Raw genomic sequence first — 25746 nt, forward strand, 5'->3', positions numbered from 1 at the left:
GGTGGCAGGGCTGGGACTCAAATCCAGTTGTGTCCGATTAGGAGGCAGCAGTGCAGACCCTGTCTTTTCTAAAAGAAGAGGCTGGAGAGGACAAGGTAGTTTGAGGGGCGCTGCCAGAGTGGGGCAAGGGGAGCCGATATCCCAGCAGGGGGGAGTTCAAGAAGGGCCCATTGTTCCAGCTTTGAATTTCTCCCAGGATGGTGGGGGTGGGGAGGGGAGCCATTTGCCTTCTCCACGTCCCTCTTCTGGGGTGGGTCCCAGAGCCCTGGCTGTGGGGACCCATGGCACTGCTTGAGAAAAGACTTCATGTGTCAACTTTTCCAAAGCTGGAGCTTTCAATAAGCTGTACAACTTCCCAACGAGATTAGGACCACCTGGACCTCGTCATCCTTCTCATCTTCCTTATCCACCCCACCGTACGCCCTGGGGACCGATGCTACCAGACGTGATGTCACGTAAGCCGCTTTCTGACCCTCTGAGGGCCTAGTTTCCTCAAGATGAACCTGCCCATAGAGTTGGATGAGATAAAGCACCAAGCACAGGGCTAGGCACAGACCGGGGAGAGTTGCTGTAAGGTATGACATTAAATAACGTGTCCTTTATTTTTACTGAACTGGATTCATTTACACTCTGGAGGCTGGCTCAGGATGGAACGTTCTAGAAAGGGAAGGTTTCCTCCATTCCCAAAGCCAGGAGTAGTCCCTTGAGCTGTTTCTGATCTCCAAATCTGGACTCAGACACAGCCGCAGGCCAGGCTGGACCCTGTCTCCTCAGCGTTTTCCCTAATAGCATGCTCTTCTGGTTGAAAAATCTCTTTGCAAAGGCTTGTCCAGATTGGGTGTACGTGTGGCAGGGGTTGTGGGATTGGAGCTTGGTGGGTGGCAGGTGGCAGTGATGGCTGGAGGGCTTGCCGATTGCTTTGAATCCTGACTGCCTTCTCCCTTTCTGTTCCTGGCTGTTCCTGCACTAATGCCTGCGTCAGGGCCATCAGCTACCACATTTCTTGATGAAGTGTCTCATGACATGGACTTAAGAATCAAAGGTACCTCCAGGCAGCAATAGATTCTGGCCCTATAGCTGGGAGACCCTGAGAGGGGAGAGCCCGGGGAGCTCTACGAACCTGTCGCATGGGTTTCTCGATGGAGAGGGAGCCCTGCCACATCCGACTGCTACTCCATTCCTCAACCCACCCCTCCCCAGGAAGGGGCTGCCTAAACCCAGACTTCTTCTTCTTTCAGGAACAACCACGGCATCCCCACGCCCCAGTAAGTGCCAGCTCCCCTCAGCCCCCCTCGCCATCCTCACCCCCAGCCTGCTCTACCTGCCCCCAGAACCACACCTGCTGTCCCAGCCCCCATCCAGGCTCCTTCCGTCATCCTGCCACTGCCTGGGCAGAGCGTGGACCGGCTCTGTGTGGACCTCAAGCGCTCTCAGGGACCGACAAACCTGCTCTCAGACCCTGGCCAAGGTGAGAGGTGCACACCCAGTCATATACCCAGAGAGACCCGGGCACCGTGCACCCCCAACTTCCCACCCCGGAAAAAAGGGTGGGAAACGTGCCCGCAGAGACGCACGGGCAGTCCTCGTCCCAGGTGGTAACGTGGCCACGCCCCTGAGCACCGACACTTGTGCTCATACGTCTTCCCCAGAGACCTTTCACTGGGCACCACATATGCAGGCCTGAGTGGCCTGCACCCCAGGGTGACCAGATGTGGGCTTGCCCCCAGGCACTGCCATACTTCAGGGGTGGGGAGACAGACCTGGGCACAGAGCAGCACAAGGGCCTGTCGTCCGTGCCCAGAGCGCCGTGGAGACGAGCCCAGAGGAGGAGATGAGAGCTGCCCTAGGGTCAGGGGAGGCTACACAGGGTCATATGGGGGTGACTGGGCCTTGGCAGAGAAATGGGGGGTCCACAAGGTAGAGGAAGGGGTAGGCAGAAGCACAGAGCCCTGAAGGAGGCTGGTGGGGCTGTAGGGGGTATGGAGGAAACAAATGGGGGGAGGAGGTAGGTGCGCTGGCCAGACCTGCCCCCGAGTCCCCAGAAGGGTGGAGCTGAGCTGTCAGGTCAGACGTGGGGACACACAGCACTCGGGATGCTCAAATGCACACCTGCAGAGCCACTCACAGTCAACAAACATCTACGGCCCCCTCGTTTCCCCCAGACCCTCACACACTGTCTCCCACTTCATCACGCCAGGCCCAGAGTCTGTTTGCTCCCTGAGGCTAGGGAGCACTGATTTTCCCTCCCACTCTTGGCCATGGTGCCCAGCTCAGGGTCAGGCACACTGCAGGGGCTTCACGCGCGTTTACTGACTTCACACGAGACCTCCCTCCTCAGAGGGCTCGTCTGAAGATGGCTGTCACCCAAGACTTGGGGGCCCCTCCGAAGTCATAGGGAACCAAGGGATGAGTGGAAAGGCTGTGGGAAGCAGGCCCGTGGTGTGAGAGGAGGCTGGGGAAGGGGACCGGATGTGAGTGGGTGAAGAGCGGCTCCGGGGGTTGTAGCTGGAGGGACCACCTGTTCAGGCCAGTGCCCAGCTGGGACCACAGCTTCGACCTCTCTGCTCCCGGCCCTCTCAGGGATTGAGGTGACTGGCCACTATGAGACAGAGAAGGCCCACTTCTCGTGGATTGAGGTGACCTTCAAGAAACCCGAGCTGCAGGTTCGTGCATCCCCTGAGCACGTGGTAGTGACTCGGAACCGAAGAAGCTCTGCATACAAGTGGAAGAAAACTCTGTACTCGGTGATGCCAGGGTAAGCCACAGGCTGGGGACCGGCGATGACCCCTCACCCCATGTTAGCTGGTGATGGGACGCCGCAGGCCTGGGGAGGGAGTGGCTGGGCATGAGTCCTCTGCAGTGGGCCGCACCCACAGGAGGGGCAGAGATGCGCAGAGATCCACAGAGCTCTGTACATACCCCTCCTGCTCTGGAGGGTGCCAAGGGGTTGTCCAGGGGACCTGGCTACCCTCACACCTAACCCAGGTCACTGTCCTGTGCAGGGGACAGTGTGGTTTGGAGCTGCTCTGCTGAGTGACCCTAGGCAGGCTGCTTAGCCCCTCTCACTTCTAACTAGGGATAATCATCTGGCCCTGAGTCAGAGGGCTGAGGGGATGGTCCAGTGAGAGAATGTGGTCGGGATCGGGAAGGTGTACTCTCTACGTGGTGAGGTAACCCTGACAACGAGAGGTTGGAGAGCGCTGTCCATCAGGGGAGGTTACAATTGTCATCCTTAACTTGGAAGCTCTATTGAGGAGAGACAGGTCCCTCTGACATCAACACCAGGCAGCTGGTGGGTAGTGGAGAAGGATGGCGACCTCTTCTTGTGGGGCTTCCCCTGTGTGGAGCCTTGCAGAGGTAGCTCTCCTGCTCTGGGAGTCACGAGGGGCCTGGGAGAGAGGCCAAGGACCCTGGCCCTCTTCGAGCCGCGTTCTCTGAGCCCCCAGCCTGTGCTGAGTATGGAGAGCCTTGTCCGCTCCCTCTCACCCAGCCCCTCTGAAGAGACTGGTTCCCACTTGATACATGAGTGCATACCTGGCAAATCTGTGGGGCTCACCTGAAAAGCTCCCAATTTCATAAAAGATCTTAGTTTCCTGCTATCTGATAGACACACAAAGATCAATAGCATTTCTGTGCCTTGGACATACATACTAGAAGATGGAATAAAGGATTCCTATCAATCGTGGTGATCGAATGTCCACATACTTTCATGAGCTACAGAAGGTGCACATAAAGAAAAATAGACCACGGCTTTTACACTGAACTCTGTCAACAAGACGGTGTAAATTTAGGGCGTTTCCATTGAAAGTAACCTCAGAGTCACAGCAGGGTCTTATTCAACATGCTTAAAGGAATCTAACGTTCCTAAGAAAACAAAAGTGGTAATAATTTCAAAGATTATTTTAAGTAAAAAAGGAAGGCATTCGAGAAGGACTTGCCCTTCTAGACCTTAAAACACATGATTAAACACTGATCATCAGAAGAAAGTGGCACTATAAAAAAATAAATAAATAAAAATAATAAAAATAAATAAATAAAAAAGAAAGTGGCACTAGCCATAAAAACAAAAGGGACAGAGGAAATGTATCCTTGAACCCCTAAGTCATATAATGCATGAGAAACCAAATCTAAGAAAACCAGAGGGAGAGGAACCATTATCTCATGTTATAAATAATCCTGGGATAGGGGACTTCCCTGGCGGTCCAGTGGTTAAGACTCCACGCTGCCACTGCAGGGGGCATGGGTTTGATCCCTGGTCAGGGAACTAAGATCCCGCATGCCATGCGGCACGGCAAAAAAAAAAAAAAAAAAAAAAAAATATATATATATATATATATACACACACACATATATAAAATGCTGGGATAACCAGGTATCAGTAAGTTAACATTGGTCCCGGTTGACTGAGGAAACTGAAGCCCAGAAGATTGAAGGGACCTCCCACCAGAGGCCACACTAGGAGATCCTGAGGAGAGGAGGGTAGCCCCTGCCCACTGCCACGCTGCTGCCCAGGCCCCCTGCGGGCACCTCCTTGCCTCCCTTCCTGCTCAGAACCCGGGTTTCCCCACAGTCTCAAGATGACCATGGACAAGGCGGGGCTTCTGCTGCTCAGCAACCCTGACAGAGTGACCATCGGCCTGCTGTCCTGGGACGGCCCTGGGAAGGGGCTCCGGCTCCTTCTGCGGGACACTGACCACTTCTCCAGCCACGTCAGTGGGACCCTTGGTACGTGGCTCGGGACGTCATCAGAAGCCGCCTCTGCCTGTGAACAGGCAGTGCCATCACCTCTGCACGTCCCCCAGCCTCCCTCCGTCTTTATTCCTCGCTGACCCGCCCTTTGTGTCTCAGGCCAGTTTTACCAGGACGTGCTCTGGGAGCCCCTGGCAGCAGCAGATGACAGCAAGCGAACACTGAAGGTCCAGGGCCATGACCACTCTGCCACCAGGTGACTCAGCACAACAGGCCACTGAGCCCGGCCAGGGGTGGGGCTGGGAGCCGGGCTCTGAGACCCCCATTCCTCTGTCCCTGCCTGGGAACTAGACAGTCAGGTGTCAGGTTAGACAAGTCTGACCCAGCTTTCAGTGGCCCCACAAAGGGTGGTCAACTCAGACCCACAGAAAACATACCAGCCCAGAGATCACTAGAGTGAGTTGGGAGCAGTAGGAAACTCCCCCTGAATTCCCAGAGCCCTGGCCCCTGGAGACCACACACAGCTGGGTGCCCTTGGGTGGCCAGGCCTTGTCAGCCTGTGCTGGAGGGAACTCTAAGGGACCCCAAGACCCTCCACCTTCCACATTCCTATTCCTAGCTGTCTCCCTCTCTTCCCACCCAACCTGAGACATGCTGACCACCCGTCTGTCTGTCCATCCCAGAGAGCTCAAGCTGGATTACCAAGAGGGGCCCCCGGGAACAGAGATTTCCTGCTGGTCTGTGGAGCTGTAGTTCCGATGCAAGGAGTTATGCCCACCACCTGTGCTGCCTGCTGGGTGCAGATGGCTGCCACCCTGCGACCACAGGGCCACCTGTGGGTCCTGTAACATCATGGGGAGAGGTATTTGCGCTCATTAAAATAAAAAGAGGTGGTGTGAACCCAGGGAGTGGGCATCTCTGGTCCCATCTGGCCAAATCCCAGCGCCTCAGGATCACGTCCTGGACACGTAGCGTTGTGTAACATTAGAATCATCCGCCATCAACCCTTCAAAGGCCTGTGGCCAGTAAGGCCCATGGAGAGCTTTAAGTCTGGTCCCTTCATTTCTCAGGCAGGGAAACTAAGATTTAGAGAGATTTAAACCACCCAGTCAAAACGTTGCTCTTGCTGGGGGCCTAGGGCAGGAGAACACTCCTGGGAGCAGCGTTCACTCTGCTTTATGGTGACATGGTCCATGAAAACCAGTTTTGACTCAAAAGAAAAAAAGTGACCTGGGTAGAAGTTCGTCATTCTCAGCAAACTTTTGGGCCCTTTTGCAGTGGGATTTGCCAGACGTAATCTGATTTTCACACCTGTGCTCAGGAACAGGCCTGTCTTCTCACCACCTTGCAGAGAAGCTGGCAGTGGAAGACGGAGGAGACAGAGATGAGGCCCCAGTCCCAGGAGGGAAGCAAGGGTCTGTTCCCAGGAGCCTGGGCTGTTGAGGGTCTCCTCTCCTGTTTGTGCCCCAGGGTTAGGCACCCCAAAGATCCCACCCAATTCTTGCACAGGCAAAGCATACTTTCAAAACATTTATAATTATTTCACCTACCTCTTCAAAAATGACACAAGTCTTTGGCTTACAAATAAAAAGCATAAAGAGAATAAAACCAAAAAACATGAGAATGAAAATAAGAGAAAAGAGCCAAGCAGGAGGAGAGTTAAATCAGAGACATCAGGGTAGGGGAAGCTGTAACAGCAAAAAAGCTTTGCTCTGAGCTTCCTGGCAGCCAGGGTAAAGCAGAAAACGAGTTCATTTGCTTGCTGAGAGGGAGCAAACCAGATCAGGGAGAACATTCTTTTCCAAGCTCTTGAGCTATACAGGGTGTTTGCTGAGTAAGTCTTTCTAGAAGGGTAGAAGAGAGGCCAGTGGGAGGGAGGGGTCTCCAGCAGCAAGTTTGCCCAACACTCAGGAACACTCTTTCCTGCACTGCTGCCTCCCCATCAAGCCTGGGTGGCAGGCAGGGGTCTCAGGCAGAGTCACTTTGTGAAGGTCACCTGGGGCTCAGACAAGCTCAGCGAGACAAGGGAGCAGCTTCGGGGGCTCCGCTGAACTTGCTGTGGGGCTGGCCCTGACATAGCAGAACGAGACGCCACCACCTGGGCTGGGCTGTGGCATTTGTGCCACAACAGCGGGGTCCTGGGTGACTTTCTGGCCCAGCCAGCACCTGAAGTGCATGAGTTCTCTGTGAACAATTGGAAGTAGGTCCATGCATGTCACTGTTTTGTTCACTGCATGCTTTCCAGCACCTGCTTGGTCCAGGCCCTGGGCCGAGTGCTGCAGGTACATTGGGCACCTGACAGACACAGCTGCCACCCAGAGGACAACCAGGTGCCACAAGGAGCCCCGAGGGCGACATCTTGCCCAACCTGAGGAATATCAGGGGCAGCTTCCTGGTAGTGTCATGGTTGGGATTGGACTGGGGTTGAGTTTTGAAGAATAAAGAAAAGTTAGCCCAGTGGAAAAGGAGGGCAGGGACACCAGGGCCAGAGCCAGGACACTGCACTGAGTCCAGGAAGGTAAAGGGAAGCAGTGCCGTGGGGTGAGGTGGAAGGGATGCTGGTGAGGTGGGGAAGCAGCTCCAGGCCAGCACCAGCTGCCTACACCTCGCCATGGAGCTTGGCTTCTATCCTGAAAGCCCAGGGAGCCTTCAGAGGCTGTAGGCAGGGACAGGCACAGCCAGGACGAGGTGGGACTGGGCAGAGGACAGACCTCCCTGACTATGTGTTGGGGAAGGGGGCAACATTTGGGCTGGGCACATCCTGCTGCCTTTCTCCCAGCCCGCTGGGTTTGGTTGCTAGCTGGAGCAGCAGGACAAAGATAGGCACCTGAGGAGGACCAGAAACTACCATGCCGATGCCTCTTCACATGCTGCATCTGGCAGGATCCTTCTCCCCATTTCATAAATGTGAAAACTGACCTCAAGATGACTGGTTTAAAGCTACATGGCTCCTCAGCCAACCTGGGACTACCCACTTTAGGGTGTCCCATCCCAGGCCTGGGCCCTTTCTGCCAGCCCAGCCTGGACCTCTGCCGCTTTCAGTATGGGGCCATGTCTCATGTGGCCCTCTCTCTAGAGCAGTAACAGCACCTCAGGGGCTCCTCTGGTGACGGATGTTCCCTCCTGGATTGCCCTTCTCCAGCCCTCTCCAGGCCCCCAAGCCAGTGTGGGCCCTGGGCAACCCTGTCCTGGCTCAGACAGAGGGGCCCCTGGAGTGGGAGGTAGCAGAACTTCCTGGTGAGCCATGGCCAGACCCCGCTCCACTCCACCCCGCTGGCATTCGAGACCCTTCCCAATCTGCTGCCACCTCCTCTGGTCTTACTGTGTCCCCCGCTCTGCCATAAGCGAAGCCACCCAATGCTTCCTTCAGGTGGGTACCTTCTGCCCAGCGTGCCCTCAGCCCCTCAGGCAGAGAGAACAGCAGAGGCAAAGGATCTGGGCAAGGAGGGGTTGTGTTTGCAGAACTGGAAGCAGTTTGTGTGCCTGGAACGCAGACAGTGAGAGGGAGCACCTGGCGTGGGGGGCTGATGAAGCTGGAGAGACCGCAGGAAGGACTTTTGTCTTTGTCCCAAGAACCCTGGGTGGGAGATGTCATTTATAGGGTTTCGGGCAGGGAATGATGACCAGGTCTGCACTGCAAAAAGCAGGAGGGCTGGGGAGGGGCAGTTGCTGTTGTCCGGGTGGGAGAGGGTTGTCCAGGCTGAGAGCCCTCAGAGCCCCTTCTCTAGGAACCTCTGTCTGACCCCCACCCCACCCAGGACTTACTGTGAGGGTGCAGCCTGTGGTCACCATGAGGAGTGATTGGAGGATCCCAGGGATCCCCAGCCCAGCTGAAGGGAAACTTGGGCACCCATGCAAGCAGGACCTGGGTTATTAAACTGTGTGCTCCCAGATCCTAGCCCAGAATGTTGGGTTTACCTGCTGAATAGATGGGTTGTTGGTGGGAGCGGGGGATGGGTGGGCTGATGGATGGCGAGATGATTAGAGTGGAAGGGTAGGTGGCGTGCACAATTAGCTGCAGGCTGGGTCTGCCCTGGAGCACTCTTTGCTCCTGAGTCATAGAAGGAACTTCAGGCCTAAAGGTTCTGGTAAGAGCTTGCGAGCCATGACCCCTGACTTTTCCTCTGACCCTCCTGAACTCTGAAATGCAGTCAGTCCTTCCCGACTTCTCAGAGCCTCTTTGCTCTCGAGTCAATTCTTGATTTTTTCCTTCCCCAACCGTCACGTGTTTGACTCCCCATAGTACCACCCCAACCAACTGCGTCTTTCAGCCGCATCGGTGGAGAGGCCCAGGAAGTTGCCTTCCTAGCAGCCAGCCCTTCCTTCGAGCTGCCTGTCCCCTGGAGCAGGGGCTCATGGAAGCATGCAGACACTGGTAGCCGTCTGGTTTCTCCTTGGCCTTTACTGTCACAGCCCTCCATCAGGCCCCACTCTGTGCCTCTGTTCCAGATGCCAGGCAAGCCCTGCCAGCCATCTCAGCAGAAGCTGGCATGTCCACTCAGAACAGGTTGGGGACAATGTAGTCGCTGTGGACGCCATCAATCAGCCCTTGCCCATTGTTGTGGACGAACCAGCAGGCAACCTTTGTGCCAACACTGATGTCTTTCCTGTAGTCCTTCTGGGAGCCCCTGGGAGAAAGGAGAGAGATGCTGTGATACACGGGGTAGGCAAGATGGCTGCTGTGCCCAAGGACCTAAGGTTGAAAAGGGGTGTAAAGTTGCCAATTCTAGGAGTCCAGACTCTGGTCAAGAATGAGGTCTTGTGGTTACTCCTTCTAGGGGGTCAAATTTGGCCTTTTCCCAGTTAGTCGGGGCCAAGACCCCAGAGGGAAACAAGGATGCCCCACAGACAAGAGCCAGCTGGGCTGATGTGCGTGGGCAGAGAGAGCTCCTTCCTCCTGTCTTGTGACAGGGCAGGGTGAGGACGTCAATAGAGTCTCCTCACCTGGTAACCGTCAGCCGATGGTTCTTCACTACCATTGTGGCATCTGGCTTTGTGGGGTCAGAGCCTGGGTGGACGTCAGACACTTTAAAGTCAAAGGGGTGGAAGAATTGTCCTGGGAATAAAAACATCCACACTGTCAGCCCTGCCACCACCATATGTGACATGGCCACTGGCCTTCCAAGGTAGATGCAAAGGCTGGATGGGGTGTTGAGCCCTGGGTCCAGGGTGGCTAGGCTGGCCCTTTGCATGGCTTTTTCCCTCCACCATGTGGCCTGAACAACCTGAGGCTTGAACATTTCATACCCAGCAGCCCATGTGTCTGTGCTGACATCCGATGACTGTCCACCACATAGAAGCCCAGGAAGTCATGGTGGATGGGCTGTTTCTTCCACACCTGATGCAAGACAACCACAAAAGTAACCCCATCTCCAAAGGAGACCACCATGTTGTTCTTCCTGTTGATCGTCACAGACAGCCTAGGAGAGAAGAGGAGGTCAGCAGTGAGGCCCAGTGGCCATGACACCAGGCATCTGAATCAAGGGTATCTCAGCAGGAGACATAACACCTGAGAGCACACAGACTCCAGAAACTATGTCAGGGGTGTTGGAGAGAAGACGCTCATGTACGTTGACTATGCACTCCACTGAGTGGGTCCCTGCTCCTCTGTAAGCAGGAGAAGGGGCTGTCCTGGGGGTCTGGAGGCCCGGGATCGAACCCCAGCTCGACCACTGGCTTCCTGTGCGACATTGGGCAGGTTCTGCCCCTCTCTGAGCCTCCGTGGAACTAACATCGCTGCCCTGCCCACCCAGCTTGGGGTGATCTGAAGATGCAGGAGAGGCTGAGGAGTTTGAGAACAAGCAAGTTCAGCCAGACACGATGCATGCAGGGATCTTTGTCGCTATCAGCTTGCTTGCCAGGTCCACCTAATGCTTTCGTCCACACAGCCCTTCCCTCAAGGTCAGTCCTATGAACTGTCTAGCTACCAATACTGCCTCTGATGGGGGCCCCAGGGGTTGGTGGGGGGCCACCATGGTCACCCTCCCCTAGGCAGGGGCTGAACTCTGAGGCCACTGGTCTTTCCTGTGAGCCCTGTGCATCTTCCGTCCTGCGATTTGTTCAAATCTCTCCTTAGACCCTTGCGCTCTAGTGCCTCTCAGAGACCCAGTAGAGGGGCTTTACCCATCCTGTGTGACCATGACTGTGTCCAGCCAGCTGAACGTGCTCTGTGCAGCCCCGTGCCACAGGGTGATCCTCTCCGGTGTCACCTCAATCTGGAAGTCCATCTGAGCATTGGCAATGCCCAGCTTGCCAAAGTAAGTCTTTCTGGTCTGGGAGTCCAGGCTGCTTCTCTTCTCACCAATGATCTGCCCGTTAACTGTGAGGCCTGCCAGAGGGGCGGTGTAGCAAGAGACCAGCAAGACCTTCTGAGTCCAGTCTTTAGGGACGCACCTTCCCCTTCAGCCAGACCTGCTGAGGGGTAGCCCAGTGGGGGCCCCATTGAGAGACCAGGACTTCCGAGCCAGCCCTATGTGTTCCTAGACACATGGGGGTCACACTAGTGGCTGAGGGCCCACACTGTGGATCTGCCCCTTGCCTGGGCCAGTGTTGTTCAGAGAAAAATGATTCCCTACACACAGGCTGGGTCCTGCCTGCATGCCCAGGCTGCACTTAATTCTAACCGTCTCCCCAACACCACTGGCCCCGGGGGCACTAGGTGAGCCTGTGGCTCTGGGTGGAATCTGTAATCCCTACAGGAGGTAGTCTGCATGTAAGATGGGTGACTTATAGGCAGAGTGAGAAGCTAGTCCATGTGCCTGTCCTTGGGACTCCAGGCCCTCCCAGGAAGAGACCCTGGCCCCAGCCCGCAGTCCCCACCTGTGACAGGGTCCTGAATGAGGCGCAGCACTGTGCCTGGGTCTTCGTCGATGTTGAAGCAGATGGCATCGTCCTTCCCTGGAACTTGGATGATGAAGTGGGGGTCCCCATCCACTGAGTGCACATAGAGAAAGGGTGGCTCCCAGGGCCTCTCACTGTTCCGGGGCCCTCCCCTTGCCTCCTAGTCCCCGTGGGATGGACTCCTAGACAGGTAGGAGGCGCTCGGCCCTGGGCCCTGGGCCTCGCCCCAGGAGGAGCTGGGGAACTCACCGTAGTAGGGTGTCTGGGGAGGCCGGAAGTTGGCTGTGGACGCAAAGGGAGAGAGGGCTGAGCTAAACAAGCAGGCGGGGAGGGTCCAGGACCCCCACCCAGAGTTCGGTTCATGCCTCTCCCCTTCCTGCTCCGTAATGCTCTTAAACCCACACCTTCCCTTGTCTCCTCAGGACCCCCCAACCATCTGCCTGTCCCAGAGAGCTGATTCAGGAAAGACTCCGGAGGGGGACGGCACAGGGCCACGCTCTGTGGCAGCTGGCACATACTCACTCAGGTAAGCCATGGAGGGGATCACTGAAAAAAGAAGCCAAAGGGCAGGCGTGAGCAAGGTCTAGGGGTTCCCTCCCCCCAACCCCATGCCTTCTGCCTGTCTCGGAGCTGCTGGTCCCCAGTGGGGCCCCAACGCTGACAGATAGAGGGTGGGAATATGACCCCCTAAGTTTAGGCTTTAGAAATGGGACATGCCTAGGGAACTCTTTTCTAGGGCTGGTGGGTAATATGGGTGTAATGTTAATACTGGGGCTCAGCACTTCCACGTAGCTAAAATGCAAGCCATTAGGTCGTCAGCTTCTGTGTCAGGAGCAATGCCGTCCCCCACCCCTGAACTCCCACCCCCAGCGTGGGATGAGGCTCACAGGTGATTGTTGTCTTTGGTAGTAAAACACCCACACAGACGCATGCGCACGCACACGCACACACACACACGCACAGTGACTACATTTCACAGGGCTGTTGAGAGGGCAAAGCCATGACCCATTCCAAATATACTGCTTGGTTAGGATAGCCTGTATGGATAGAGACAAGGCAGGCCAGTAGGGGCTGGGGAGGCCCTGCCTGGTGGTGGTGGGTTTGTGTGTGGGGGGGTGATGGTCAAATTTTACAGTGAGAGAAACGCAAAATGCTGTGAATTCCAGCGCAGGCGCTGGAACCAGGCTGCCTGGGCCAAAGTCCCAGCTTGCCCTCCTGTTGACTGAGTCATTGAGCAAATAGATTTAACCTCTCTGTGCCTCAGTTTCCTCACTGTAAAATGGAACCATGAGAGGACTCCCTTAAAGGATTGCTGTGGGATTAGTCGAGTGCTAATTGAGTTGCTAATTTTTGTAGGTCACAGAATACTTTCATACTGATGGTCCCTCCTTGGGCAGAGGAAGCTACCGTCAGTCAACTGACAAGAACCCTTAGGCTCAGAGTGGAACAGAGCCCGGCCCCAGGCCCCTGGTGAGTTCACAGCAGAGCTGGGAGCTGAACCCAGGTGTCCTGAGGGCCCCTCCCCAGGCAGTACATCCCCAGCATGATTGGAAAGGCCTCCTTGGTCCTCTCTTGTCGTCCTCCTGGGACACCCACCCAGCAGTGGCTAAAGCTCACCTTCTGCATCCAGAGGCCCTGGGAGGGAGGAAGAGGAGAAATGCATTAGAGGCTACAGACTCCTGGTGTCAGGGCCAATGTGACCGACTTACTGCCTGGCCAGCCAGCCCCAGGCCTCGTGTGCCCCCTGCAGGAACCAAGAGCTCCTAGAGGCAGAGGCCTGGCCCAGACCGGCTCTTTACCTCCCAACGCCAACCCCCATCACCTGTGCCAGTTGCAGGGACACTCAGGACCCCCCTCTTGGGGTCTGGTTGAGCAGGCCTGGTCCCAGCCTCCAGCTCTCAGGGCCTCTTCCTCTCACAGTCCCCAGGCGCCTGCTCCAGGCCTAACTTTTAGGTCAGAAGTGCTTCTTCTTGTCTAACTGGACAGTTCCATGCTGCAGCCTAAGTCCCTTTCCTGGAAATGACCCTGGGCACTGTGCCCTTTTAGAGACTTCGAGGCTCCTATTCACACTAATGGCTTTGCTCCCTCTACAACACCCTCCCCATCCCTTGGCCAGTTTTCCTCCAATGCCCCCAGGACCTGCGCTTTTCAGCAGGTCTGGTCTCCTCAGCCTGGCCCTCTTCTCTTCAGGGCACCTAAGGCCAGGGGCCTGGAAGAAGGCCTCCGAGTTCTGGCCCCCACCCTCCGTGCCCACCTTCCCTGGGCTTGTCGGCAATGGCTGTCTTGTTCTCGTTGTCCTCAGGCTTGGTCACCACCATGGAGGTCAGTGGCGTCACGAAGTGGTACTTGAGGGACAGGTCCAAGGCCTGGGCTGTGAGGTTCTCCTTCTCCTCGCCATGGGCATTCTTGCTGTGGGGAGGGGCGGGGTGGGAGGGTCAGCCCAGGACCCTCCTCCACCCCTCCCAGTGGGGTCCCCCAGGATAGAGCCCACTAGCACTCAGGAAAAACTGGTTCACCAGCTCCCTGGGACAGACGGACATGCCCTGATTCCTCTCTGGACCTCAGTTTCCCCACCTGAAAAATACAAGGGGCTCAAGACGGCCACCGCAAGAATCAGTCATAATAGTGTTCACATGCTGAGCGCCAGCGGCTTTCCTGGCCAAGCCCACTTAACAGAAGGCCGACACGGCCCTCTCGCATGGGCCCGAGCTCTGCTCCCCGTGGCTGAGGGCTGGGGTCCCAGCCTTTGGTTGTGTTCAGTGTCAACACCTCTGTGGGCCCATGCTGGGTGCGGGGAACAGGATGCTGAGGCCCACCCCTGCCCTCGAGGTGCTCCCAGGCTGCTGCTTGAGCCCCAGATGATGGACCCGGCTCTACTCCAGGAAAAACAGGAAGAGGGCAGGGCAGCTGGAGTGGGCGTGGAGGTGCACTTCCTGGGGTGTAAGTTTCCTCCTCGTGGGCTCCCCACGGAGCATAGCCAGCACAGGGGGCTTCACAGGTAGGTGCTGGGGCAGTGCTGGGGGCTGAGTGCGGGGCCCGGCTGTGTGAGAGGTGGGCCAGGGTCACCGTTTCTCCAGCAGCTGCTCGATAGTGAGGTAGGCCCAGAGCCGCTCAATGTAGTTTCCAAAAATGTAGTCCCGCTCCTTCAGGGCCTTCTCCATCTCCTTCATGTCCAGCTCCTCAGTGAATGTCAGGTCGTTGATGGCCTGGGGCAGGGGTGGGAGGAGGCGAGAGGCTGGAGGCCTGGAGCCAGGAGCCAGGTGGGCCTTGTTCAGGAGCTGCTACTGCTGGGCCGTCAGCCAGGAGGCTAGAGCCCTATCCGTGTGGATCCCCCATCCCCAGCGCACAGCCGGGCCCCAGCCCAGCTTACCCCGTGACCCTTCACGTCTGCCTTAAAGCTGTTCATGTCCTCATCTGCCAGGCGCCCAGCCACCACAATCTCAGAGCCGTCGTAGAAGTGCTGGTAACTGTTCTGGGTGAGGTCCAGGATGGCATTCTCAGGGTACTCCACCTCCACATCTGTCAACAGCGGGTTGGCCACCTCCTCATAGAAGCCCTGGAGTCCAGATAGGGGACCTGCTCATCTCAGGCCACGAGGGCGGGCAGAGAGAGGACAGGGTGGGCAGGCTCCTACTGGTGCCTCCGTGGGTTGTTGAGTCTCTGGGCTGGGCCAGTCCTGGCTCCTGATCTCTACTTCCACGTGGCCCTGACTATGCCCTTCAGTTTGGGGAAGCCCTTCCTCACCGCGTTCCCCCCTCCCCCCCAGGTAGAGACTGGGAGGAATAGAAAAGGAAAGGACAGAGTTCTTGGCACATAGAAAGGACTCAAGAAATGTTTGTTGGAACGAAAGTAAGAAGGAAGGGTGGAGGCCGACTAAAGAAGGCGATGTGGAGTGAGAGCATGGAGACCCGGAGACTGACAGGAGGAAGGCCGGGGGGTCCACTGCAGAGGTGGAGAAGCAGTCACCTGTGCCAGGGAAGAGGGGGAGGGTACCAGATTTAGCAAATGAAAATACAGGACATGAGTTAAACTTGAATATCAGGTAAATGACAAGTTACTTTTTAGTAAAAGTACAGCTGTCATGGGATGAATTGTGTACCCTCAAAATACATAGGTTAAAATCCTTACCCCCCACTACCTCAGGGCATGACCTTATTTGGGGAAAGGGTCTTTACAGAGGTAATCAAGTTAAAATGAAGTGTTCAGAATGGACTCCAATCCAATCCGACTGGTGTCCCTATGAAAGGGGGAAATTTGGACCCAGAGACAGACATGCACACAGAGAAGATGATGTGAAGATACAGGGAGAAAATGGCCATCTACAGGCCAAGGAGAGAGGCCTGGAGCAGATCCTTCCCTCGCAGCTCTCAGAAGGAGCCAGCCCTGCTGACACCTTGATTTTGGACTTCTAGCCTCCAGAACTGTGAGAAAAATTTCTGTTGTGGAGGCCACCCAGTTTATGGTAATTTGTTAAGGCAGCACTAGTAAACTAATACAGTGTCCTATGCAATATCTGGAGCATGCTTGCTAAAAAGTATTTGCTGTTTATGAGAAATTCATATTTAACTGGATGTCTTGTATTTGATCTGGCAATCCTACAGAGGAAGCAGGTCTGTTCTGTGTAGCCCACAGACAAAATCAGAACCAGTATTGATGGGTAAGAGATAACCAGAGGTAGATTTCAACCCAAGAGGAAGTTCTTTCTAATAACTGAAATTGTCACACAGTGGAACAGTTTCCTGAGGAAGTAGTGAGCTCCTCATTCCCAGAGGTGTGCAAGACAAGGCATACCTGCAACTGCAAGTTGGCGTCGGAATCCTCATAAATGCGGCGGGCAAGCCCATGGTTCTCCAGGGCCATACGCTCCAGGAAGTTATAATTCAGATTGTTGCCAAAGCCCAGGTTATATAAGGGGAACTTGCCACCAATGGCATTCCGCACATTCTCCTGGATTTTTTCAGGTCTGCTTTCACCTGCAGGAGAAGGAGGTGTTCACGCTCCAGCCACAGCCCCGGCGGCTGTCAGGAGAAGCTCTGTCTGGACAGATCTGACCTCTACACGTGCAGAGTTGGCGGAGTGATAGCCACCAGCCCTTGTAGAGGCAGACGTGGGAAGGCCTGGCAGGGAGGCAGGGCCCTGCCCTTGAGGGGCTCACAGACCATGGGGGACCCTGGAGAGAGCTGCCCAAGGTCTTGCAGCACACCAGCTACAGAGCCAGGAGCGGCAGCCAGAGTTACACCCACTGCCTCACCCACATTGGCGTCCCCGTCGGTCAACATGATGACAATGGAGGTGCTCCTCTCCGGGACTCTGTACTCCTCCCGGGCCTTGTTCAGCATGCTGATGCCCCTCAGCAGCGCGTCGTTGATGTTGGTCACTGGCACACAGACAGACGGCACCGTGGGAGCATGTCCTCTGGGTGCCAGGGTGGAGGAGGTCGAGACAGCAGCCCCTGCTCACGTGCCCAGGGACCCTGCCTGCCCATATGTGGTGGTACTCAGTAAGTATCGACTGAATGACTCAGTGAGTGATGAATGAATGCCTTAGTCTTTCAAATGAGTAAGCAGCTTCTCAGGGCTGCCGGAAGGATAGATGCACGCGGTGATTGTAAGAGCAATTTGGAGAACAGTCAAATGGACTCCCAGCCCCTCTCACAGGGAGGAGTGGGGAACAGTATAGATGTCACTTGTCATCTTTCATACAAAACTGCCATGGATTAGGGTATCTTGCTGGGGCTAGTGGGGCACCAGGATCACAGGTTAGAAACAGAAAGAATGGGTTTCCCTAGACCACAGAGAAGACACCCCAGTATCTAGCCTGAGGACACCCCACCCCCACCTCTACCCCCAGCCAGGGTCTGCCGGGCCTGGACCAGCAGCAAAGTCTCTGCCCCAAGGCAGGAGGGAAACAGGCTGCTCAGGCAGAGAGGAGTGGCAGGATGTGGCTCCCTCCGCTCTGTTCTTACTTCCTTGATCACGAATATTCATCACAAATTTCCTGGCCTCCTGGATGTTCTCAGGAGTGGCTTGAACTAAAGTGTCTTTCCAAGTGGTCACACCTCCACTGAACAGGATGAAATTCAGGTAGTCATCCTCTTTCACATCCTCCAGAATTTTGAGGAGGGCATCCTTTGTCTGGGAAGGAGAAAGACAAGCAGACAAGGAGATGTCTTCCCAGCCTGGGCTGGCGGTGAGGCCCATGCCATCTGCAAAAAAAGGGGCAGATGATTTGTGCCTGTTTAGAATCCTGTCCCCCTTTCCCCTCTTTCACTGGAAATATTGGCTTCGTCCACTTTTTAAAAATCTCTCTCCCCCTCCCACACACCCCACCCCCACCCCCTTGCACCAAGGAGAGTACCTGCTCCATTTTCCGACCGTGCATGGAGCCGCTGACGTCAATCACGAAGACCACGTTCTTGGGCACCACCGGAAGGCCTTGAGGTGCAAAGAAGTGCACGAAGTAGCCATTGACGATCTGGAAAGGGGAGAGAGAGAGAGGAGGCCAGTATCCCTTCAGCAACCTCACGTTGGCTGCCCTTGCAAATAGAAGGCAGCCGTTAACCAGCCCAAAATAAAGATGCCCTTTCCACCCCTCCAGGGGTCCCACACGAAGGCTCTGGACTACCTATCGTCCCCACACCTTGCAGGAAACTCATCCTTGGGCTGAGGATCAAGTGTGTCTCACTAGATGAAGCTGCAGCCCCTCCCCGCATCAGCCCTCAGCCCATCATGGTGGGGAATCTACCAGCCTGGCAGAGCCAGTCGGTGGGTACCTACCTGCACGTTGGCTGGAGACTCTCTGTTCACGTCATAGGTGATGATAAAACCTCCTTTGAGGAGGGAGTCCGTACAGGTTGGGCATGAACGTTGTTGATCCAAACTGGGCTTGAAGGACACGTGGCCCTGAGGGAGAGTGATGGCCAGCCTTGCTCAGCTTGGCCAGGGCCTGCCTTCTGCAGACCTCAGCCCTGGGCTGCCCTGGAGAACAAGGTGCAGTCCTCATGGCGAGGAGCCTGTAGGTAGGTGCCTGGGCAGCCCTGCCACCCTCTGGGGTGCTCAGCCTTTCTGAGCACCTCTCTCCCCTTCGGAGATCGGGAGCTCCTTGGAGGCCAGGGGCCTTATCTGAGCCAGCCTTTCACTCTTCCTGCTCACTGGGCCCACAAGTCCCTTAGCTCTGCCTGCACTAAGAAGCCACTTTGGGAGGGGAATTCTGCACCATGAAAAGGAATTTCATGTTGGGTGGTATTGTGTGTGTTGTTGCCAGGAGGAGGGGGAAGGGAGCAGAGTAGGGAATGGGGAGGGGGCCCTGGGTGAGGGCACCGCCTGCAGAGGCCAGCAGCCCTCTGAGCGTATGCTCCTTGGGCCTCACCCTGGGAGTCCTGACTGAGGTTTGCTGTCCATATAAACATTTATTCATCCACTGCCCATGATCAGCAAGGCCCCTGGAACTGCTGGGGACCTTGGGGACCAGAGCCAACCACCAGTACCAAGAATAAAGTTCCCTTTTTTCTTTCACCCCTCATGTGGAATCAGATCTAAAAAACTCCCTCTGGCCTCGGTCTCCTTATCTGTAAAACAGGGACCAGTAACCTGCCCTGCCTGCTTCCCAAAATAGAATGGGACCAGGCTATATAAATGGCTTCCCTGTCCCCCAGTGCAGTTGAGACCCCAGTTCCTCCAGCAGGTCATCATCAGCAAGCAGCCCCCTGCCTCCAGCATCCTCACTGCTGACCCAGGGGGCCTAGGAGAAAGAGGATGTTGCAGACTTATCCCCCCACCCCCACCCCCACCCCACACACATGCTCTCTCTCTCTCTCTCTCTCTCTCTCTCTCTCTCTCTCTCTCTCTCTCCCTCCCTCCCTTGCATCAGCCAAATCCCCAGGTTCAGACTCGCCCTGCTAGGGTCAGTGTTCCTGCACCTGCTCCCCAGGCCCGAGGGGCATCTATACCACCTTTTTCCCTGAGAAGGACTTGGTGAGGGCGCTGCTCAAGAGGTCATTGGTGATGAATGAGGCTTCAGCATCCAGCATACTGATGCCCTGGGGCTCGAAGATGTCTGCTGTGATCTGAAATGGCGAAAGGTAAGGAGATGTCACTCAGTGACAGTGCAGAGCCCCGCCTCTAGGACAACAAGGGCAAGGAGATGGGTCAGTGATGTACAAGGAGCAGCCTCTAGGATAGCTCTGTGACAGCCAAGCCTGCTGTCTCCCACCAAGAAAATGACCACAAGGGCTTTTAAGTGGGTACTCTGACCCCAGAACTCTTCTACTACCTGCCATATGGTGCCCCAGATTCTACCACTAAAGCATTTCCTTTGGCTTTCTACTCTGATGTAGGTAAAATGCCCATGTAAGCATTATAGAGACACTTTGTGATGTTGCCCCCAAGGGCCCAGCACCCAACCTGGATATGCCAGGTGCCGCCCAGCCTCCTCCCCTTGGCCCAGGTGCTGTAGCCAGCACCACTGTAATTCCCTCATGCCTCCTCAACCAAGTGGTGGGGCCCGGGTTTCTGTGTTCTTGACCCTGCTGTGGGGTGTGCCCAGGGACCCTTCCCAGCACCCTGCCCCCAGCAGTTTCAGCAGGGGCTGCAGGAGAGCAGCTGATTACCTCAAAGTGCTTGACCAGTTGCTTGGGCTGGACCTTGAGGTACATCTCGTACTTGGCCTTGTGCCTCTTCAGCAGCTCCTCGTAGGTTAGCTCAAAGGTGACCTTGCTGCCTGCAGCCACATTGACTGAGACGGTGAATTTCTCCAGCTTCCTCCCAGAGGCCCTGAATGTGGGTGCAAGACAATAACTGCCCCAAAGACAGCACCAGCCCATCCTTCCTGGGCCTTGGGTTCAAGTCCCTTACCCTTGGGGGAGACCCCTACCCACTCTGAGCCTCGGTTGCCTCAAATTCAAAATGAGATAACGTTGTAAGAATTACGACGCATTTTGCCATGTAATGATAATAATAGCTGCTGTTCTGTTGTTTGTGTCTCTGAGGGCCCTTACAGCCCTGACGTTCTCCCCAAGGCCTGGGGGTCCACACTTACTTGACCAAGCCAGCTGTCTTGCCCTGGGACACGGCCTTTTCATACTGCTTCTTGGCAACTTCCTTCTCTTTGACATTCCCAGGGTAGGTAACACCATCAATGGTCCTGCAGGGATAGAGAGCTGCTGGGGGACTCATGCTGAGCCAGACTCCCCTCCCAGCCCAGAGCCGGCAGTCGTGGTGACACCCACAAGGTGAAGTTGGTGATGAAGGCCGTCTTGGGCAGCTCCACATCGAAAGAAACCTCCTTGGCAGTGTCTGCGTGGTTGACGGCCCTGGTGGTGACGACATTGTGAGCGAAGCGGGAGGTCACCTTGCAGTGGACCTTGGTGCTGTAGACTTCGATGCCATCGACCACCTGCGGGAGAGGGACAGTGATCAGCAGATGGTGACCAGCCAGCCTGAGGCACCCGGAAACCAGGCCTTCCTCCTGCCGTCTCCCCTTCAAGCTCCCCTTTGTGGGCTCCAAAGCTCCTGCCTGGTAAGTGGCCCCTCCAGTCTCCCAGTCACCCATGTCAGAAGCCTGGGCAGCATCCTTGGTTGCCACCTTTAATTGGCCACCACTGTTCTGATGGTCACTCTGCATCCTTAGCTCTATCATCTGTTTACATGCAGCTGTAGCCAGTGAGATGGTATAGAAACCCAAATCTGACCCTGTCCTTCTGCCACGTGAAGCCCTCCCGTTCTCACCACCGCCCCCAGGACAGTCTTCCCCCTGGCTCTGGGGGCCTCCAGGCAGGTCCTGCCTCCTCTGCTCATCCCGTGCTCCAGCCATGCCAGGTCCTAGCTCTTCCTGCTCATCTTCCACACCTCAGCTTAGAAAGAGCATGTCCACACACCCCCCAGCCCGCCCCCTGTGTCCTTTGGTAATTGCCCGCTTCTGTCTCCCAAATAGGCCCTTGTTTCCTATCTGAGGGCAGTGCATGGGGAGGGCCTTCGTGCCCCCAAGAACCCTCTTTCCAATGGGGTGATGGACCAAAGGACGCTCTAGGGAGACGTCTGGGCTAAACATGGATATAAAGATGTGAAGGCGTGACGGGGCCATTCACTGTGTGTCTCCTGCCCTGTGCATGGGGCCTGACAAGTGCTCGGTAAGTGTTTGTGGGAAGATGGACTCGTGGAAGGGCGGTCCTCTGCTCTATCAGCGGGTCCGAGGGCCATGGTTCCGTGGTGCTCTTTCCCAGGGCTCTGGAGTCACGGCGGGGGTCTGCGAGGGCAGGGGGCCATAGGTTGTTTGCCAGCTGGAGGGACCTGCCATTGTGGCCCACTCCTTCCGCTGTTGGGCAACTAGCTCCGTCCTGCCCTGCCCCATCCCTGGTGAAAGTTCTCACCCCTTCCGGGAGGCTCCGTTTCTGCAAAAACAAAGACAAACACAGGGGTCAGGCCAAGGCCAAGGCTACAGTGGCTTGGCAATAGGCTCTGGGCTGAGGCCAAGGTTCAGCAGTGACCCCCACACACACACCTTGAGGGGCCTCTGGACATGGACCCACCCAGAGCCACATGTCAGAGAAGGAAGGGCTCTGAATAGATGGGGAAACTGAGGTGCAGGGAGGGAAGATCTCCAGTTCACTGGGGGGATCAGGGCAAGGGGACCAAAGCCAGAGCTCTTCCCCTGCCCCATATACCCTGACCCACTCTGCCCTTCCCTGGGCCCCAGGCCCCTGAGGCCTCATCCAGACCCCACCACCACTGTACGCCACATGGCTCAGCTCGGCCATTCCTAGAGGCCTCTACCCTTGTCTCAGACGTGGACCTTCACAGCCCCTCAGTGAGGTGAGCTGATCGTGCTGCATCACCCACCTGACGGGTAGGGAAACAGAGACCCAGGAAATTTAAGAGCCTTGCCCAGGATTAGGGAGCAGGTCTGGAGCCCAGTTCCCCGCATACCAGCTCTGTTCCCTGCAGCTCACCGCCCAGCCTCTGCCTCCTCCTCACCCTCCACACAGGACCGCCGGCCTGGCCCCTCTGCCTGCCAGATGGTGAAGAGGGGGCAGATTTACCCCGAGTAGCCCGCCTAATCTTCTAGGGAAGCCAGAGACCACCACACCGGAGAGCAGAGCCAAGATGAGGCAGGGCCACCGAGCAGACGCCATCGCTGAGCACGCTGGCGGCGCCTGGGCTCCTTATGTGAGCAAGCCTAGTGTTTCCCAAGTGGGGTCATCGACCTGCAGTGTGGGCGGGAGGAGCGGGAGGCGGGATGATCCCCCGGGGAAGCTGGACATGGGTGGAGTGATGGGCCTGGATCTGCCTGTACCAAGGAGGCCCGGTGGGTATCGTCAGCAGTGTTAGGACTTCACTCCCGGCGGCTGTGGGACAAGGAGGCCCCCAGAGAAAGCAGAAGCTCTGTGTTGGCAAATGGGCCCCGAGACCCCCTGGGAGGGGGCGATGGGATATGGAGTCACAAACAGCATCTCAGCATTGTCGCCGCACCGCAGATGTGGCCTCTGGTCTGGCCTCCTGGATCACAGTCACCTCCCCCTTCTTGAGGCAGCCAGGGCACCAAACCGGACCCATCCCTCTAAGGCTTAGATCTCCATGGCTGACCCCTTGCTCATTACTCTCTCTGTCTCCCGCGACCCCTTGAAAAGGACAACTCCCAAGTCCTGTGGTCCAGCTCCAACTTGCTTTCTGAACTTAACTCTCTTCCCACTGGCGTACCTCCCCCTTCTCTGCACATCCCATCTCTTATCTCTGCCAGCCTGTGTCCGTCCTTCAGAAGTCTTCCTCTTTTGTCCCCTAGCTGACCACAGACAGCCCTGCTGCAGGCTCCAAGCTCCCAAAGGGCCTACATTCTGTTGTTACCTTGGTTGAGGTTCGCATGTTTGGATCTGATCACTCTCTCTAGACTCTGAGCACCTGGAGGGCCAGGCCATGTGTCACATTCATCCCTGTGTTCCCAGTCTGGCGAGGAACTCAGCTGCCCTCGGCCTCTTTGAGAGTCGTTCTCCTGAAAGTCTCCAGTGAGCCTGGAGTTCTGCTATCCAGGACAATGGGAGCCTCAGAGGCAGGGTCTTATCCCCTCCTAGTGGGGGCTGGGTCCTTCTGGGCCATCCCAGGGCCCTGCCAGCCCCTAGACCTTCCAGAGTGGCTACCATGTGCCGGCCATACCCATGTTCTTCTGAGCAAAGTGACCCAGTGACCCCCCTACTCAGCCACTACTGAACAGTGTTGATGAGGATGCCTGAGCACAGGACAGCTAATTTATGGATCGTACCATGGTCTTGACTGAAAGCCAAGAGTGCACTTGCTGTGAGATGTACAGAGAGAGTTGACTGCTGAGGGCAGAGAAACAGAGCGAGAAGACAGAAAGCAGAAGCTCTGAGGCAGCAGAAGCCACAAGGAAAGAGTGGACTAGTGACTGGAAGTGGCAGGAGCCACAGAAGTAATGACAGAGAGCTGCAAAGTCAGCAAAACAATAGCGGATCAACAAAGGGAGCTGCTGAGTCCCGACTGGGGGTCCCTGCTCTCCTCAGGCCTCCTGAACCCTGACCCACACTGCCGGCGGGCACCGAGTTCAGGGCTGACACCTGGGAGCAGAGAGAAGGGCCCTGCAGTCTGGTTCCCAGGACATCTAGTTCATGAGGTCATCTTCAGCGTCTATGGTTGCTGACCACTGGGCTCTTGGGGCTGTGGCAGGGGTGGCAGAACTATTGTCCTGCCAGCATTGCCCAGTGGCTCCTCCTCACGGCCCTGCAGCCGCCTGAGGAGCTTTCCCCAGCCCCTCTCCTCCAGGCTACCGCCTCATCCCCCAATACTTGGAGTTTTGTGGGAGGGACAACTCAAAGTAGGAAATTCTGAGGCTGCTCAAGAGGCCCCTGAAGGACAGCTGGGGACTTGGAGGGACCCAGAGTCATCATACAGAATTTCGAATTAAAGGAATCTAGGAAATCTTCAGGTTCACCCCATTTCCACTCTAGAGGACGGGAAAAGGAGGCCCCAGTTGGGCAGACTTTGCTGAGGGTGACCAGTCAGCTGGCAGCCCATGGCTCTCCCTTGAGAAGCCCAGGATACTCCAGATGGTGGGCTGGGCTCTGAAATTCCATTGGCTGCCCCTCAGGGCTCTGTGTCCCTGGGCCTGGGACAGCTCTGGACCTCAGCATTTGTGTTGTTGATCTGAGCCCCCATGGGCCTCATCTGGAATGGGAACTGGACAGAAGCCAGAAAAAGCAGAAACCCTTTGGAAAGGAGTGGGTGGAGGCCCATCAACCTTTGCCAAAAGGGCCAGTGGCTCCCCAAAGTGCAAGCTCATCTCCACACACCCTGTAACGTCACATTGTAACTGGGCCCCTAGACAAGGCCCAGGGAAGGCGTTCTGAAGGGGTAATTCCAGACATTGGTGTGAGGAGTCAGTGGGATGCTATTCCTGCCCCTGACATCACAGCTTCTGGGCAGTGGCCGTCTCTGCTTTGGGGACATAGGCCTGCTCTCAGAGGTTCCAAACCCCCAGCTGGGAAATCCAGTGGAGGATGGAGGCCTGGGAACTGCCTCTTGAGGCCCTGACCCCAATAGGTGACCCTCAGCTCCTGGCAGGACTTCTTCAGGACCCCAAGTCCATGTATATTTCATGTATTTCTTTCACATGTTCGTGTTAAGTGATAGTTTGGGATATCCAGAACCAAATCCCAACAGGCTTTGGCCATCAGCCACCCAGCCTGATGGGAGTATTTACATGGGGTGGTTAAGCACATAGATGCTGACTCCAGATAGCAGGGGTTCAAATCCCAGCTCCGCCACTTAAAAGATGAGTGATTTGGGGGGGCTTCCCTGGTGGCGCAGTGGTTGAGAGTCCTCCTGCCAATGCAGAGGACACAGGTTCGTGCCCCGGTCCGGGAAGATCCCACATGCCGCGGAGCGGCTGGGCCCGTGAGCCATGGCCGCTGAGCCTGCGTGTCCGGAGCCTGTGCTCCGCAACCGGAGAGGCCACAACAGTGAGAGGCCTGCGTACCGCAAAAAAAAAAAAAAAAAAAGATGAGTGATTTTGGACAAATTACCTAAGTAGTCCTGATAAAAGTATCCCCCAGGGCTGTTGGGAGCATACATTTAATTAATTCAACAAAGGCACTTAGAACAGTTCCTGGCTACAGGAAGCACTAGGGCAGCTGCAGCTGTTGCGGTTGTTCCTATACGTGCTGCCAGAGTGTCCTTTGGTTTCTGGACCTGTAGGGGAAGCTGTGTGCACAGG

General features: G+C 56.1%; 2 protein-coding genes across 2 annotated transcripts in view; one reads left to right on the forward strand and one right to left on the reverse strand.

Annotated features, from left to right (window-relative positions):
- The window catches only part of ITIH4 (inter-alpha-trypsin inhibitor heavy chain 4), a 10245-nt gene extending 4652 nt beyond the window's left edge, over positions 1-5593 (forward strand). The window contains exons 6-13 of the mRNA XM_079712587.1: positions 327-455; positions 983-1042; positions 1239-1265; positions 1352-1468; positions 2581-2755; positions 4571-4725; positions 4849-4945; positions 5373-5593. Coding sequence (XP_079568713.1) covers positions 327-455; positions 983-1042; positions 1239-1265; positions 1352-1468; positions 2581-2755; positions 4571-4725; positions 4849-4945; positions 5373-5442 — 830 coding nt within the window. The 3' untranslated portion in view covers positions 5443-5593. The remainder of the gene's footprint in view (positions 1-326; positions 456-982; positions 1043-1238; positions 1266-1351; positions 1469-2580; positions 2756-4570; positions 4726-4848; positions 4946-5372) is intronic.
- Positions 5594-9187: 3594 nt separating this feature from the next.
- Positions 9188-22657, reverse strand: ITIH3 (inter-alpha-trypsin inhibitor heavy chain 3; the record flags this gene model as incomplete). The annotated part of the gene is made up of 19 exons (XM_079712307.1): positions 9188-9317; positions 9634-9745; positions 9937-10109; positions 10813-11017; positions 11509-11663; positions 13771-13938; positions 14596-14735; positions 14900-15085; positions 16321-16502; positions 16781-16906; positions 17495-17663; positions 17887-18003; positions 18306-18431; positions 19481-19594; positions 20138-20300; positions 20566-20670; positions 20756-20922; positions 21896-21916; positions 22565-22657. 19 exons carry the CDS (start codon positions 22655-22657, stop codon positions 9188-9190), a joined length of 2652 nt encoding a protein of 883 aa, XP_079568433.1.
- Between the last annotated feature and the right edge of the window lie 3089 nt (positions 22658-25746).

Source organism: Hyperoodon ampullatus, assembly GCF_949752795.1.
Source record: "Hyperoodon ampullatus genome assembly, chromosome: 10".
Classification (NCBI taxonomy): domain Eukaryota; kingdom Metazoa; phylum Chordata; class Mammalia; order Artiodactyla; family Ziphiidae; genus Hyperoodon; species Hyperoodon ampullatus.